At 14.4% G+C, this 16263-nt stretch overlaps 4 protein-coding genes across 4 annotated transcripts, besides 38 other annotated features; 1 reads left to right on the top strand and 3 right to left on the bottom strand. All coding sequences in view use genetic code 6, as the record gives it.

Annotated features, from left to right (window-relative positions):
- Positions 1–7: 7 nt before the first annotated feature.
- Positions 8–57: a microsatellite.
- A 247-nt stretch (positions 58–304) lies between these two features.
- Positions 305–348: a microsatellite.
- Positions 305–358: a microsatellite.
- A 693-nt stretch (positions 359–1051) lies between these two features.
- Positions 1052–1106: a microsatellite.
- Positions 1107–1696: 590 nt separating this feature from the next.
- Positions 1697–1738: a microsatellite.
- A 91-nt stretch (positions 1739–1829) lies between these two features.
- Positions 1830–1877: a microsatellite.
- Positions 1878–1993: 116 nt separating this feature from the next.
- Positions 1994–2052: a microsatellite.
- Positions 1995–2111: a microsatellite.
- Positions 2040–2204: a microsatellite.
- Positions 2094–2217: a microsatellite.
- Positions 2218–2305: 88 nt separating this feature from the next.
- Positions 2306–2379: a microsatellite.
- Positions 2307–2366: a microsatellite.
- Positions 2318–2379: a microsatellite.
- Positions 2380–3688: 1309 nt separating this feature from the next.
- Positions 3689–3747: a microsatellite.
- A 45-nt stretch (positions 3748–3792) lies between these two features.
- Positions 3793–3826: a microsatellite.
- A 160-nt stretch (positions 3827–3986) lies between these two features.
- On the bottom strand, positions 3987–6635 carry IMG5_181210 (hypothetical protein; the record flags this gene model as incomplete). The annotated part of the gene is made up of 3 exons (XM_004027488.1): positions 3987–5448; positions 5503–5837; positions 5900–6635. Coding segments are annotated over 3 exons (2532 nt in total), but the record flags the coding sequence as incomplete, so codon positions are not given.
- Positions 4957–5006: a microsatellite.
- Positions 5465–5517: a microsatellite.
- Positions 6132–6187: a microsatellite.
- A 405-nt stretch (positions 6636–7040) lies between the features above and the next one.
- On the top strand, positions 7041–7448 carry IMG5_181200 (hypothetical protein; the record flags this gene model as incomplete). The annotated part of the gene is made up of 3 exons (XM_004027487.1): positions 7041–7076; positions 7144–7239; positions 7376–7448. Exons 1-3 carry the CDS (start codon positions 7072–7074, stop codon positions 7446–7448), a joined length of 174 nt encoding a protein of 57 aa, XP_004027536.1. The 5' UTR covers positions 7041–7071.
- A 117-nt stretch (positions 7449–7565) lies between these two features.
- Positions 7566–7600: a microsatellite.
- A 2994-nt stretch (positions 7601–10594) lies between these two features.
- On the bottom strand, positions 10595–10932 carry IMG5_181190 (hypothetical protein; the record flags this gene model as incomplete). Its single annotated transcript, XM_004027486.1, has 1 exon — positions 10595–10932. The coding sequence occupies one exon, from the start codon at positions 10930–10932 to the stop codon at positions 10657–10659; it is 276 nt and encodes a 91-aa protein (XP_004027535.1). The 3' UTR covers positions 10595–10656.
- Positions 10933–10937: 5 nt separating this feature from the next.
- Positions 10938–10996: a microsatellite.
- Positions 10991–11029: a microsatellite.
- A 713-nt stretch (positions 11030–11742) lies between these two features.
- Positions 11743–11815: a microsatellite.
- Positions 11752–11819: a microsatellite.
- Positions 11774–11816: a microsatellite.
- Positions 11776–11833: a microsatellite.
- Positions 11784–11912: a microsatellite.
- Positions 11843–11911: a microsatellite.
- A 438-nt stretch (positions 11913–12350) lies between the features above and the next one.
- Positions 12351–12409: a microsatellite.
- Positions 12351–12411: a microsatellite.
- Positions 12365–12406: a microsatellite.
- Positions 12367–12405: a microsatellite.
- Positions 12407–12499: a microsatellite.
- Positions 12437–12494: a microsatellite.
- Positions 12500–13243: 744 nt separating the features above from the next.
- IMG5_181180 (hypothetical protein) lies at positions 13244–15823 on the bottom strand (the record flags this gene model as incomplete). Its single annotated transcript, XM_004027485.1, has 4 exons — positions 13244–13281; positions 13482–14280; positions 14716–15209; positions 15727–15823. The coding sequence occupies 4 exons, from the start codon at positions 15821–15823 to the stop codon at positions 13244–13246; spliced, it is 1428 nt and encodes a 475-aa protein (XP_004027534.1).
- Positions 13676–15448: a microsatellite.
- Positions 15528–15571: a microsatellite.
- Positions 15543–15598: a microsatellite.
- Positions 15743–15789: a microsatellite.
- Positions 15750–15786: a microsatellite.
- Positions 15824–16263: the final 440 nt, after the last annotated feature.

The following is a 16263-nucleotide window of genomic DNA, read 5'->3' as shown; positions in this document are numbered from 1 at the left end:
AATAATAATTTAAATTAAAAAGAACATATTTAAATATAAAAAACATCATTTAATTAATAAAAGGTAAATAATGTTTCTGAAAAAGAATAATTCTTAGAAAAAGAAATAGGAAATTTAAATAATAATAAAAAATAAATAGTAAAAAATTATAAACATATATACTTATATTTATAAATATAAATAAAGAAAACTACTAAATAAAAAGATTCATAAACTACACTAAATTACCAACTTAAAAAAAATAATCCATGGCTAAATTAGCCAAATAAATAAGATAAACACAAAGTCTAATAAATTATAGATGAAAATAATAATGATAAATAAATATAAAATAATAAAAAATCAATAATATAAAAAAATCTAAACAAAAGCATCGAATAAGAAAACAAATAAAAATCTGGAAATTCGAAAACACAAAAAATGAATAAAATAAAAGATAATAATTACTTAATTAATAAAATATAAGAAATATAAGAAAATACACCAAAAAAATCTTCGGTAAAAAAAAACGAATTATAATTAGAAACAGAAGAAATAATTAATAATTAATCTGTATCTTCTTCTCAAAAAAAAAATTAAAATTTTGAATTTTAATAAAGTGATTAAAATTAATTTACTTTATAAAAATAAAACTAAATAAATGATTTTAAGAGTATTGAAATAAATAATAGTCTTGAAAACACTTAGGATGAAAATTAATAATATTAGAAAAACTAAAACAATATATATGAAAGTAGATTTAATAATATAATCAATGATGATATGGAAAATAGTTTAAATAATAATATTAATAGTTTTTGTTCATTTGTAGGGTAATTCTGTAATTACAAAAAAAAATAATTAAACTATTGTATTATAAAATGATGTATATGAATAAAAAGATGAGGATAAAGAAGAAGATTAATAATATGAATTTTTAGAAGTAATATTTGATCCAGTTTTTAATTGTTATTATGATCCAATAAATAATACTTATTACTAATTAAAATAATGAAATAATTAATAAATAAAAATTATTTAATATATCCATTTTTTTTTTTCTTATTATATCTTTTAATAATTTTTTTTATATTTTATGTATTTTTGATTATTATTTTAATTATTTTAATTTGTTTATAAAAATATTTTTTTAAAAAAAAATATTATTTTTGAGTTAATTATTTTAAAATACATTGTTTAATAATATTTATAAATATAATAAATTTATTTCGAAATATATAATTCATTAATAAATTGAAAATAAGCAAAAAAAACAAATATATTAAGATTAAAAAAAAATATTATATTTAATTTTAAATTAATATTATATATAACTTCTAAGATATATAAATTTATATAAATTAGTTTATTATTAATAGGTAGATATCTAATATATAATTTATATAGAGTTTTTAAATTTTATAAAAAATAAACAAGTCATAATAAAAAATATTTATTCGTATATAAAAATATATCAAATCATTAAAAATAAAAAAAAATATTAATAATGAAATTTTTATCAGTAATAATTATTAGTTTATAATATTTAAATTATAATTTAATTTTACATAAAAATTAAGCAATAAAATATAGTATTTTATTCTGAAAATAAATAAATAATAAAATTATCAAATATAAAGGATAAAATAAAAAGTTTATTTAATTCTAAACAAATTAGGAATTGCAAGAGTATAAAAATAACTTGGATATATTGTTTATTATTTATATTATAATATAAATTATATTTATTTATAAATAAGCTCATAAAATTATATTTAGGTTAAAAAATAACGTTAAAGAAAATTATTTTGTTTTAAGAATAATTATATTTTTATAAATGATCTTCTTATATTATAAAAAAAAAAAAATTATAACTAAAAAAATAAGATTTAAATAAATATTGAGAATTAAAATAATAATTATTTAATTATTTATATATTGATAAGATTTTTAACAATAAAATTAAAAGAAAAAAAGTACAACTATAATATAATAAAAAATATATGCAAAATTTTATAAATTGAATTATCATAATATAAGTAAAATAAATTTAATGATATAATATAAAATAAAAAAAAAAAAAAGATATAAATATAAAATAAGTGAATTTAAATATAATAATAAAAAAAAATTATTAATAATAACAATAATAAAAATAATAATAAAAATAATAATAATAATAATAATAATAATAATAATAATAATTATAATAATAATAATAATAATAACAAAATAATATTAAAATTTTAATAGTATTTTTTTTTTATTTTTTTTTAGTTATTATTATTTTTTATTTTTTTTACTTTTTAAAATCTATGTTTAGTTAAATATTTATAAAATATATATTAATATTTATTTATATTTATATAAATTATTATATTTTTTATTTATTTATATTTAATTCAAATTAATTATATATACATAAAAATTAACAAATATAAATAAAAACTTACAATAATTTATATATTATTTTTAATAACAAATATATGTAAATATATAAAATTATATATTTTAATAAACTAATATTAAAAAAAAAAATATATATATATTTTTTATTCACATCAAAAAAGAATAATAAATATGAATTTTACAAATAAATTATTATAAAAGATTCCTTCATGGGATGATTTTTCTAAAAATGTACCTTTTATAGTCACAAGTTCAATAGCAATCGCTTTCATTTATATGAGTCATTAAGATAAATAAAAAAATTAAAATGATCAAAATAGTTAAATTTAAAATGAAAATTTTAAAAAAATATTATAAATTGGACCTATTAATAATACAAAATAAGATACTTTATCTATTTAAAAAAGCAGTAATTCTTTATAAGTAAAAAAACAGGAAAACATCCAAATATTAGATTTAAATAAAGAAATTAATATTTAATAGGAATTGAAGAGTAAAAAAATACCGAAGATAATAATTTCGAATAGGAATTTAATATTTAAAAAAATAATAATAAAAATGATGAATAAAATTAAGGCTAGAACACTTTTACAGAAGACAATGAAGAGGAATAGGAAGAAATAAAATTCAATGATTAAATATTATCAGAAATTAATTTATAATAATTATAAAAATTACCTGCTCATAAAGAGAAAAATAAGAAAAAAAATGTAAAAATTTCAAAATTAATTAAAAACTTTGCAACTGATACTGAAAATAATGAGAAATTCGAAAGACTAAAATCAATTATTAATAAAGAAAAGAAAATTGAAGATAAAGTTGAAGATAAACTTTGGCTTTAAATGTTTCTTAATATTGCAGGAACGGAAGCTGACGAAGATAATGAGGATTGAAATAAATATAAAAAAATATTGATTATTATTATTATATTCGAAAAAATATCATTATTAATATTTATAGATTTTTTCAGTTTATAATTTTAGTAAATTAATTATTTAACAAAATATATTTTTATTTTTTATATATAAAATATATTAGATTGTAATAAAGTTTATTTTTTTACATATATTAAATTAATAACAAATATTTCATTATATATTTTAGTTTTTAAAAGTTTATATCATATCTAATTGAAATGTTATTTTATAAATTTAACAAAAAAAAACATTACTATATATATATAAAAATTAGCAAGATTAAAAAGATTGTTTTATATAGAAAATGTAATTATTTAAAGTATTTTATTATTTTTTATTAAAGAAATAATTTTAATTACAAAAATTTAAGAAATAAAATCTGTTTTATTATTATTAATAAGCATAATTATTTATTTTATTTATTAACAATAATTCTTTATTAACTAAAAATTTTATAAACTTTTTATAAGAATTCTCAACTTAAATAATATATATATATATATATATATATATATATATATTTATTTATTTTAAAATTTAATTTTTTTTTGTTAGATAATTTTATTTTTACATTTGTTTTATTTTTCTAAAATTTTTAATTAGTAAAAAAATAATTTTTTTATTATTTTTAATTAAAAAAATATTTTAAGTTTATAAAAATATTCAAGCTTTTATTTATTTTCATTAATTTTGTATATTTAAATTATTTTATTGTGAAATTTAACTGTTTCTTTCTATTTTTGATTAATAAATATTATTTTTATTTTCATTAATTATATTTAATTAAATACTTTTTTCAATTTAAACTTATTAACTATTATTCAATTAATTATATTTTAATTACTAACTATTTCTTAATTCATTTTAAATAGTTAATTTATTATTTTATTGCGAAATCTATGAGAATTATTGGCTTTTTTTATGTTAAATTTATTAGCTTTGTCTATTTTCCTACGATTGCTCAATTAAAATGCTATTTTTAGGTTCACTTAATTTTGTTTCTTATTATTCTTATACTTCTATATTATTATTAGTTTATATTTATTAACTTAATTTTAATTCTTATTATATCTAAATACTATTTCTAAATTGATTTTATTATATTTATTTTGGTTATTATTATATCTAAATGCTATTTATCGGATTGTTTTATTATATTTACTATTATTGTATTTAAATACTATTTTATTAAAATTAAGGACTATTTTTTTACACTAATTATGGTAATTATATAAATTATTTAAGTTCTTTTTTAAATGAAGTCTATGAGCTCTTTTTTCTTATTTTTTCTAAAGAAAATTATTATTCATTTTATTATTAAATTTAGCAATTATTTTATAAATTATCTTTTTAAATATTCACAGAATTATATCTAATTTATTTCTAATGACTATCTTTTGTTGGCAATTTTAGGTCATCATCAGAATCACTTTAAGTTGTGCTTTTTGCAAAAAATTAATTAATTTATTCATATTTTTATTATTATTCTTTCACTAATTCTATCTTCTCCATTCTATTTAATCTCTTTTTGTTTTTTACTAAATATTTTTTATATGCATCTATATCATCTTTATCCTATATAAATGTTCCAGGAATTTCCAAAACCTAGCTTACTCTATAAGGCTTTGTTTCAATAAAATCTGGTTATTCTTTTTTTTTAATTACACATTTTTTATTTTCAATTAATTCACTTTTTTATTTCAAAGGTTATTCATTTTCTATTTTGTATTTTTATTTTGGTAAAAGGAAAATATCTTTACTGGCATAAATATTCGACTTTTGCATCTTAATAAAAGATTCATATGTATAGCTATTTTTTTGTAAATTATTTATGTTTTATTTGCTTAATTATTCATTCAAAGAATTTAAATTAATATCTGTTTATTCCTTTTTTTCATTTGCTTTATCTATTTGGCTTTTAATTTATTATATTTGTTCTTCTATATTATTTTTATGAAAATTTATTTCATATCTAATAGATTGAATTTCTCCGTTTATGGTTTATTTTACTATTTTTGAAATTTCTTAAGGGATTTCTCCTAATATTTTTTGCTTGATTTTTTCTAGGTCTTATTTTTATTCATATTGCATTTTTTCTTGTTTTTCATCATTATTTTACTATTCACTATATTATTTACTTTGGCTAATTTTTTTCATTATTTTTGTTTATATTATAATATTTTTTTTTTTTATTTACTCAATATTTATTTTTAATTATTTTTATTAAATTTATAATTATTATTCGTTATCTAATCTTTCTCTTTATATTCTTAAATCTTCAAGTTATCCGTCTCTAATATCTTATATTTTTCTAAGCTCAAGAATGTCTTTTTATAGTTAAATAGCTTATTCTGCTTTTTTAAGCTTTTCTAAATCTTAACGAGAATCATAGCTTTATCTAATATGATTTGAATTTTAATGAATATCATCGATATTACTTTAACTTTAAAATTGTTATCTTTCTACTTATATTTTTTTCTCTAAATCTCTTTTCTATTTAATATCTTAATTAATTATTTCTAAATCTGGAATCTTTATAATTTTAATTTTTTTTAAAAAAATACTTAATTCCTTTAAAAATATAAACAACATACACTACTATGCTTATAAAAAATATTTTTAGTAGTTTCCATATTATTTGGATATTATTAATTTCCTGAAAACCAATCCATGCTTTAAAAATTTCTATTTCCAGGCCTTATTTTCGTAGTTAAAATATTCCCATTTGAATCTCTTTGAATGGCTGCTTTATTATACAATTATTATATTAATTTTTCCTACATAAGTTTTTCTAGTTCTAATTTTTCCTATTCTTTTAATTGCTCATTTTTAAACTTTTTTATTTCTTATTGAGTTTTTAAAATATTTTAATATTCTTATTGTTATTACCATTTTTAATTTTAATTTTGTGTTTCAAGAAAATTTTAGCTTGGCTTTCCTTCAAAATTTAATTGGTTTTAAAAACTTAACTTTTTTTTTATTATTTTAGGACTTTCTTAATATTAATTCATTATATTATTTTAGGATATATTTTATTCATTTTAATATTATTGTTTGGCTTGGTTTTATGATTAATCTTATTAATAAGGAATTATTTGTAATACTGTTGGTTATGGATGAGACATAAAAGAAGAGTTTATCATAGTAGGTTATACTTAATATGGAACCATTAAAATTTAAACAGGGAAATAAGGAAACTGATTAACCTATGAAAAATCTTTTATAGGTGAATTTTAGTATTAAGAATAATTTTAATTTAAACCCATTTAACCGAACTATGCTAAATTAGATAGACTCATTTTTATTTTTCCTTTTTTATTTTGCTTTTATTTAAAACTTTATATTTAAGCGATTTATTTTAATTTTTTAATGGTTATTTTTATAATAAAAAAAACAGATTAGTTAAATATTGAATTAAAAAAAATATATATAAAAGAATTAATTTTATATCTAATAATATTTATTTATATATTTGGATTAACTATTTTTTTATAATAATTTAAAAATAATATTTCAGTAATTATGATTAAAAGCACTTCTAATAATTTAGATAATTCGAATACATATTTATCCAGTATGATTTATAATTGATATATTATATATTTTATTAACAAAAATTAAATAGATACCGATGATAATTAGTAATCTTTTAATTAAATTGAAAATCATTAAAATGATATAAAGAGTTAATTTAAAATAAGTTTATAAAATTTCGAATAAGGTAATATAGTATTTAAAATACAAGAAGAAAAAAAGCTTTTAAATCATGCAGTATATCATTTAAAAAAAAAAAAAAAAACTTATCGAATTTTTTTAATTTAAAAAAATAAAATAATAGAAATTTCATATTCATATAGAAGCATAATTTGAAAATATGCATTTTAAAGATATAGTATATAAAGAAAGCTAACATTTCAAAGGTTTATATGAAGCAGTTAAATTAAATAAATAATTATATATTTATTTTTATAAATTAAAAAATTAAAAAATATTATCTCTTAAAATTATTATTAACATATTTATTTATTAATTTTTTTATATTTATTTTCTATTGAATTATATTTTTTAAGGCAACTATTTAATTTCCAAATATTATTTTACCTGAATTTCCTGGAAAAATAAAAGTTTTTTAGAAGTAATTGAAAAGGGATGAATAATTTGAGAAAATTATGGATGCATTAATAGTACAAACTAATTTAAATTTGAAAAGCAAACAAATGGCTAGACAAATGATTTATAAATTTTTATGTTTTATTTTTATTTATAAATATATTATTTTATAAACAAATTATTTTTAGTTGGAATACGATTAGAATAGGAAAAAGATATGTAGTTATTAAATAATAAATAAAAAGATAAATTATAAGTATATATTGATCAAAAAGAATAAGAAATTAAATAAAAATAATTAAATTAATAAAGTCCATAAAATTAATTTAATATCAATTAACATTCATAGTCTTTTACTGCTTCTACACTTTTAGAACATTCCAAATTTAATAAAATATAAAATTTAGAATAAATTATTGGATCATATTAATATGTTTAATAATTATTAAATAATGATTCTGATACATAAGTATTAAAAAGTGTTTAGGAAATATAAAATAAAATTTAAGCTAAAGGTTATAAATATTTAAAAGAAATTATCGATTTTGATGATACCGATTAAATTTAAATTGAGAAAAAATAGGCCTAAGTAAATATTAATATTTTAAATATAGACATATATAATTTGTTTTATTGTTTAATATTTGAAAAAAGCTTAAGAAATCAATTTTATAAATAATAAAAAGCGCATAATAAACTAATTAGATTAACTAAATTAAAAAAGAAAAAAAAGAATAATAATTGAATGATGAAAAAATAAAAACATTTGATTTGTAATATAAAATTACTAATATTTTCATTTTTTTTTTTATATTAAAAAATAAAATAAGATTTTTTAAAATAAATAATAATGATGAATGGCTAAAATGCTCTATTAATTTTTTAGATGATGTTATATAAATATTTAAAAATGCACATAGTTCATGTGAATTTGTTATTCCATGTGATTAAATATAAATATGCATCTAATAACAAATGAAATAAAATAATGAAATATCTGTCTTAGTAAAATTATATTTTGATTAAAAAATATATTTAAAAAATAATAATTAGAGTTTAGGGCATTAATTTGATGCTTATAAAGTCTAATTTTGTTAAATAAATCCTAATAATGGAAAATATTTAAGATTGTGATAATAAATAAAATATTGAATATTTAACTTTATTTAAAAAAAGAATAGAATAGTCTAATTAAATTAATAAAAAATACAAATCTACAGGAAAAATAATTTTAGAAAGTATTTTTTTTTTAATTATATATATTTAATTAGTTTGTTTTTAAATAATAAAGTTTAAAATATTATACTACTTAAAAGTGAGAAATTTGCAAATTATTTTGTTAAAATATTACATAATTAAATATAAATAAATCTTCACAAAAAATAATTAAAATAAGAAAATTAGATTAATTATTCTACTAAAATATTTTTGCCAATATTTAATAATTATTCTTTTATAGAACTCTAATTATGGAAATAATAATATTAAATGGGAGTATTCAGTGATGGTCTAAAAGAATCATAATTAGGAACTTGCTAATTATAAATACAAGATTTATAGATTAATATATAAAAACATAAAAATTTTGTAATAAATAAAATATATTTTTATTCTTCTTTTTTTGTAAATATAAAAAAAAAATAGTATGTCGAATTAAATATTTATAATTAATCAGAAGAAAAAATAGGTGTAGCAATTTGCAAAATTAATGATTTTTCAAATATTTAAAGTTTTTTTGCTCATTCTGAAATTGATTTATATGAAAGTTTTGTGATAAGTAAAACTGAATTTACAAATAATGAAAGAATTTAATTTAAAATTACAAAAAATAGAATCAGAAGGATTAAAGCATAAGTAAAAAATAAATTCAACTCTATTTCTGAATTATTTAACTTCAGATATCATAGAATATCAATAATTTTTTATATAGTAAGTTTTTTGTATTTAATTATATTCACATTTTTTATTTTTTTAGATTTTAATTACATTTGTTTTTTAATTTAAGTTAAACTAATTTTTTTAATATTCGATTTTATTTTTTATTATTTTTACTTTATTAAATAAATAATAATATGGAATTAAAGTAAAAAACTTTTTAGAAAGTAAGATAAAATTAGATATTTAAAATAAAGATTATTTTGAGGAAAAAGTTTTTACTAAAAAATAAATTTAGGTTTAAAAATATTTAAATTTATCATAAATGACTATTGTTGAACTAGAAGGAATATTAAAGAAAATGAAAAAATATAAAAAATATTTATTAATTATTTATTATCATTTATTTTAAATTGTTGGATTTTGTGAAAAATTTAAAAACTTGATTACTTGGTAGCATGAAAAGAAAACTTAATATTCATTAATTTTCTGTATTTTTTTATTGATTTTGATATAAATAATTCCTTTTAGATTAATAGCTATTTTAATAAGTAAAATCTATATTTAATATTATACATTATATTATTTTATTTTTCAAAATGAATAAAAATTTATTAGTTATTATGAAATTTATTAAAGGACTAAACTTTTATAAAAAAACATATATACATAATTAATATGTAGTTAAAGAAATATTAGAATAAACAGTCCGTTCATGTAATTATTATTTAATGATTTTTATTTTTATTTAATAAATTTATATTAAATAATAAAGAGTTTTAATCTCTTTTCTATAATTATAATGAAAACTTCAAATATTAAGATTTATAATTTATTTCATTTGTAAAAAAGGTATTTTTTTTGTTCATATTTCTTAATATAAATTAATATATAAAAATTGTAAAAAAGGTTAATGAAAAGTTTTCATTATATTTAAGTTATAAATTAAAAGATGAATAAATTATTTAATGTAATAATATTAATAACTTAATTAAGTTTTTGGCAAGCTCTCATTAGAAATTACTTATACCAAAAAAATTTAAAAATGAATTTTAATATGATAAATAAATCTTTTATAAGAAGAATATAGTTAAAAAAATATATTTACACTTATACAGATTTATCTATAATATTCCTTCTGATTATTATAAAGTTATGTATCCTCCTAAATTAAATTGATTATTTTTAAGGAAAAATAAAAATAAAAATATTATTGAAGTAATTTAAAAAATAATATTAAAATTCATATTTTATTTAAATAATATTTTGTTAATTTTTTTTTTTTTTTAAATAAATAAATTAAATTTGCATTTAAAAATAAATATTTATATATATGAAAAAATAAATTTATAAAATACAGATAAAATCAATATTTTGGTTTTAAAAATTTAGAGTTATCATGATTTATACTATTAAATGAACTATTTTTCTTATCTCCACTTTCTTTAGAAGTTTAATTATTTAATCTCAAAGTGCTCATTTATTTAGAACTTCCTCTTCTTTAGTTAATAACAGATTTATGATCTTTATAATCTCTAGAACTACCAATGTTGAAATTAATGTTCAAATTATTATCAGATTAATTAATTTATTCAAATAATTTATAAGCATCTTAATTTTCAGGTTCTAAATCTAAAGCCATCTAAAATATATATATATATATATATATATATATATATATTATATATATATATTTATATTTATATTAAAAAAGAAAATATTATATAAAAAAAAAATATCAATATATACTTTGATATATTAAAGAGCCTCTTATAAGTTATTTAATTTATAATATGTTAAAGAAATTTAAATTAGAGTATCAAAATTATTATTTTAAATATTAAAAGATTCCAATAAATGACCCAAAGCTTTTTAAAATTCTCCCTTTTCAAAGTATATATTTGCAACATAATTTCTCCATTAAACATTTTAAGGATTTTTAGTGATTGCATTTTCAAAATAAGTTTAGCATTAGTCAAATTAATTTTATATATAATATATAATAGCTTAATTATATATAGCAAAACTATTATTAGGATCCATTTATACACATTCTTAGAAACATTATAAGGCTTCTTAATATCTTTCTAAAGAACAGTATGCATTTCCTAAATTATATAAACATTCAGGTTTAGATTTTTTTATTTATAAAGAATTATTATAATGTTTGATTGAAGATTCAAAATCGCCTTTCATATAATAGCAGTTGCCTAAATTATACTCTACTTCTTCATTTTAATAAGTTTTAAGAATTTCTATGTAATTTTAGATAGCTTGGTCGTAGTTTTCTTATAAATAATAACAACTACCTATTCCTATTTTGCTTTCAATATCATTTTTATCAAGTTAATTAGCTTTTTGATAATATTTTATTGCTTTTTCAGAAATTTAACATTCGTAAAAAATATTGCCTTTATTTATAATTAAAAATTTATTATATAAGTAAATGTGAATAAATTTATATATAAAAAAATATATAAAATTATATAAATATATATATATATTTATATTTATATTTATATATATTTAAAAATATTTTATATTGATACTTAAATTTTTTTTTATTTTTTTTTATAATATATTTTCTATTTAATTTTTTTTATTTTAATTTTTATATTTATAAAAATTAAAAAGCTTTTTTATGTGATATTATATTTAATATTTATTATATTAAGGAAAAATTAATAAATATGATAGACAAATTTAAATTATATTTTAAAACCTATTGATTTCCATGCTGGTGCATAATTTGGATTTATTAAAATACATTATTTTAAATATTCTGTTGCTTTTTTAAAATCTTTTTATTCTATATATGCTAAACCTAATTAATAATGAACCTTACTATAATCAGGCTCTATTTATAAAACATTTAAAAAGCATTCTATTGCTAAATCTACATTCTTTAATTTTTTTAGATATATCTTTCCTAATCGAAGATTACATATTATATTATTTGGATTAATTTTCAATGCTATCCTATAAATTTATACATAAATAATTTTAATTTAAATATATATGTATAAAGAAAGATAAAATAAAAATAGATATTTTATTTATTAAAAATATAAAATAAAAAATAAAATAAAAATAAAAAAAAATAAATAAAATAAAAATAATATATATTAATATATATTAAAAAAAATTATATATATATATATATATATATATTTATATATATATATATATATATATATATATATACTTAAAGTATTTCCTAGCTTTTTCAAAATTTGATTATAAACTCAAAATTGTTGCATAATCTATTATGCTTAATAAATGTTACTAATCTTAATCTTTAATTATTTATTTTTTATTTAAAATATATATATATATATATATTTATTTTAATACTTAGAACTTTTTTATAGCAAAGTGTAGCTTAATCTAATTATTTATTTTTAAAATATAATAAACCTAAATAATAAATTGAATTTATAGCTGAATTAGGTTATTTTACTGCTTCTTATGCAAACTTTATTGCACTTTCAATTTAATTTTTCTTATCGTAATACTTTGCCAATAAAATTAATGAATCATAATTATTTTCATCTAATTATATTGCTTACATTAAATAAGAAAAAGCTTCTTACATATTTTATTTTTCTTCTTCTTCATCTTCATTAGCCGATTCAATATGTACAAGTGCCAATTTATTTAATATTTTAATATTTTTAGTATTTAACGAAAGTGCTTTTTAGTAATTATCAATTGCTTACTGTATTTTATTATCTTTTTACTACAAAACAGCTAATTTATAAAAGCATAAATAATCTTTATTGACATTATGTAGTATTGCGTTTTCATATGTTTTTATTGCTGATTCCACATTTTTTAATTTTTTGAAACATTTTGCTATAAAATTAAGTGAGTCGTATTTTTTATAATTTGTTTTATATAATTATTTATAATAAAATAAAGCTTTTTCCCAATTAGCTTAATAAAAGTATATTTCAGCAATACCCAAATTGACTTTTTCTGGTAAAAAATCCTAGTTTACTTAATTTGTCTTTAATAAATGACTTAAAGCTTCTTCTATATTATTTTGTTAAAAGGCCAATACTGCCAATTTGTAATGTGCAAAAAAATTAAGATCGTCTATTTTTAAGAGTTCTAAGCATTTTTCTTAATCCCATTTTTCGAAATCTATGGGAAGTTTATATTTTTTTGTTAATGTTTTCCTTGATTTACTGTCATTTAGATGAGAACTTATTATTGATTTTTATTCATCTTATGGGTTTATTTTTAAAAGGTTTTCTTCTTCTTCTTACTTTTATTCTTCTTCATATCGTTTTTTTTGTTAATCTTATTCTTATTGCTTTTATTATTCTTGTTCAATTAGTTTTTACTGTTATTTAACTTCAACTTATTTTTAAAGTTAATGCTATTCTTTTTCTTATTCTTTTTATTATTCTTATTCTTATACTTATTCTTATTATTATTCTTATTCTTATTATTATTCTTATTCTTATTATTTTTCTTATACTTGTTATAATTATTATTCCTATTCTTATTATTATTCTTATTATTATTCTTATTATTATTCCTATTATAATTCTTATTCTTATTCTTATTCTTATTCTTATACTTATTATAATTATTATCCCTATTCTTATTATTATTCTTATTATTATTCTTATTATTATTCCTATTATTATTCTTATTATTATTACTATTATTATTCTTATTCTTATTCTTATTATTATTCTTATTCTTATACTTATTCTTATTATTATTCTTATTCTTATTATTATTCTTATTCTTATTCTTATTCTTATTCTTATTCTTATTCTTATTCTTATTCTTATTCTTATTCTTATTCTTATTCTTATTCTTATTCTTATTCTTATTCTTATTCTTATTCTTATTCTTATTCTTATTCTTATTCTTATTCTTATTCTTATTCTTATTCTTATTCTTATTCTTATACTTGTTATAATTATTATCCCTATTCTTATTATTATTCTTATTATTATTCTTATTATTATTCCTATTATTATTCTTATTCTTATTCTTATTCTTATTTTTATTCTTATTCTTTATCTTATTATTATTCTTATTCTTTATCTTATTATTATTGTTATACTTATTATTATTATTATTATTATTATTATTATTATTATTATTATTATTATTTTTATTATTATTATTATTATTATTATTCTTATTCTTATACTTATTATTATTATTATTCTTATTCTTATTCTTTATCTTATTATTATTCTTATACTTATTATTATTATTCTTATTCTTATTCTTATACTTATTATTATTATTATTATTATTATTATTATTATTATTATTATTATTATTATTATTATTATTATTATTATTATTATTATTATTATTATTATTATTCTTATTCTTATTCTTATTCTTATTCTTATTATTATTCTTATTCTTTATCTTATTCTTATTCTTATACTTATTATTATTCTTATTATTATTCGTATTCTTATTCTTATTCTTTATCTTATTATTATTCTTATACTTATTATTATTATTATTCTTATTCTTATTATTATTATTATTATTCTTATTCTTATTCTTTATCTTATTCTTATTATTATTATTATTATTTTTATTATTACTATTATTATTATTATTCTTATTCTTTATCTTATTCTTATTCTTATACTTATTATTATTCTTATTATTATTCTTATTCTTATTCTTTATCTTATTATTATTCTTATACTTATTATTATTCTTATACTTATTATTATTATTATTATTATTATTCTTATTCTTATTCTTATTCTTATTATTATTATTATTATTATTATTATTATTATTATTATTATTCTTATTCTTATTCTTATTCTTATTCTTATTCTTATTCTTATTCTTATTCTTATTCTTATTCTTATTCTTATTCTTATTCTTATTCTTATTCTTATTCTTATTCTTATTCTTATTCTTATTATTATTATTATTATTATTATTATTATTATTATTATTATTATTATTATTATTATTATTATTCTTATACTTATTATTATTCTTATTCTTATTCTTATTCTTATTCTTATTCTTATTCTTATTCTTATTCTTATTCTTATTATTATTATTATTTTATTATTATTATTATTATTATTATTATTATTATTATTATTATTATTATTATTATTATTTTTATTATTTTTCTTTTTCTTATTAAGTAATCTTAATATCTTATGTTTATTATTCTTTGTTTTATTCTAATATTTATTTTGTATTTTTTTATTAGGTTTATTATTCTTTTTCATTTTCTTTTTCTTCTTCTTTTATTTTTTCTTTTTTTTAATTCTTTTCTTCTTTTTAATTTTAAATTTATTCTATTTATTACTCTTATTATATTTATTTATTTTCTATTAATTATTCTTTATTTTATTCTATCTATTTAAGTTTTTCTATTAAATTTTTATTATTCATATCTAATAAATTTTCAATTTACCCTTGATTTTAGACTATTTCTTTTATTTGTTCTTCTTTTTATATTTGTTTTTCTTTTTATTTTTATACTTCCTATTTAACTTGTTGTTTTTCATCATTTTATTGGTTTCCTTCCTAATTCTCAACTATTTTTATTTATTCTTATTTTTCTTCCTCTTAATTTACTGATAATTAATTAACTATATCTTCTTATTAATTTTCTGGTTTATCTTCTTGATTTTTACTGGAAACTTTTTATTCATGTTTTTCTTATTAAAATTCTAACAATTATTCTTTTAATTAATTTACTTCGTTTTATTATGTTTTACTTTATTAGAGATATTCTTCTTTATTTTCTTCTTACTTTTGAATTTCTTAATTAATATTTTATTTTGTTTATTTTATATCTAATTATTATTCTTATTTTTATATATCTACTTCTTTTTCTTAAATTTTATATTCTTATTTTTAGTCTCTATCTTTTTATATTTCTTCAATATTTTAAGTTATTTATTATTATAAATTTTATTCTTATTGTTTTTCTTCATTATTTTAATTC

This window comes from Ichthyophthirius multifiliis (genome assembly GCF_000220395.1).
Source record: "Ichthyophthirius multifiliis unplaced genomic scaffold scaff_1120509251321, whole genome shotgun sequence".
NCBI classification, from domain to species: Eukaryota; Ciliophora; class Oligohymenophorea; order Hymenostomatida; genus Ichthyophthirius; species Ichthyophthirius multifiliis.
The sequence above is the reverse complement of the archived record's forward strand: the minus strand, read 5'-3'. Positions and strand labels throughout refer to the sequence as shown.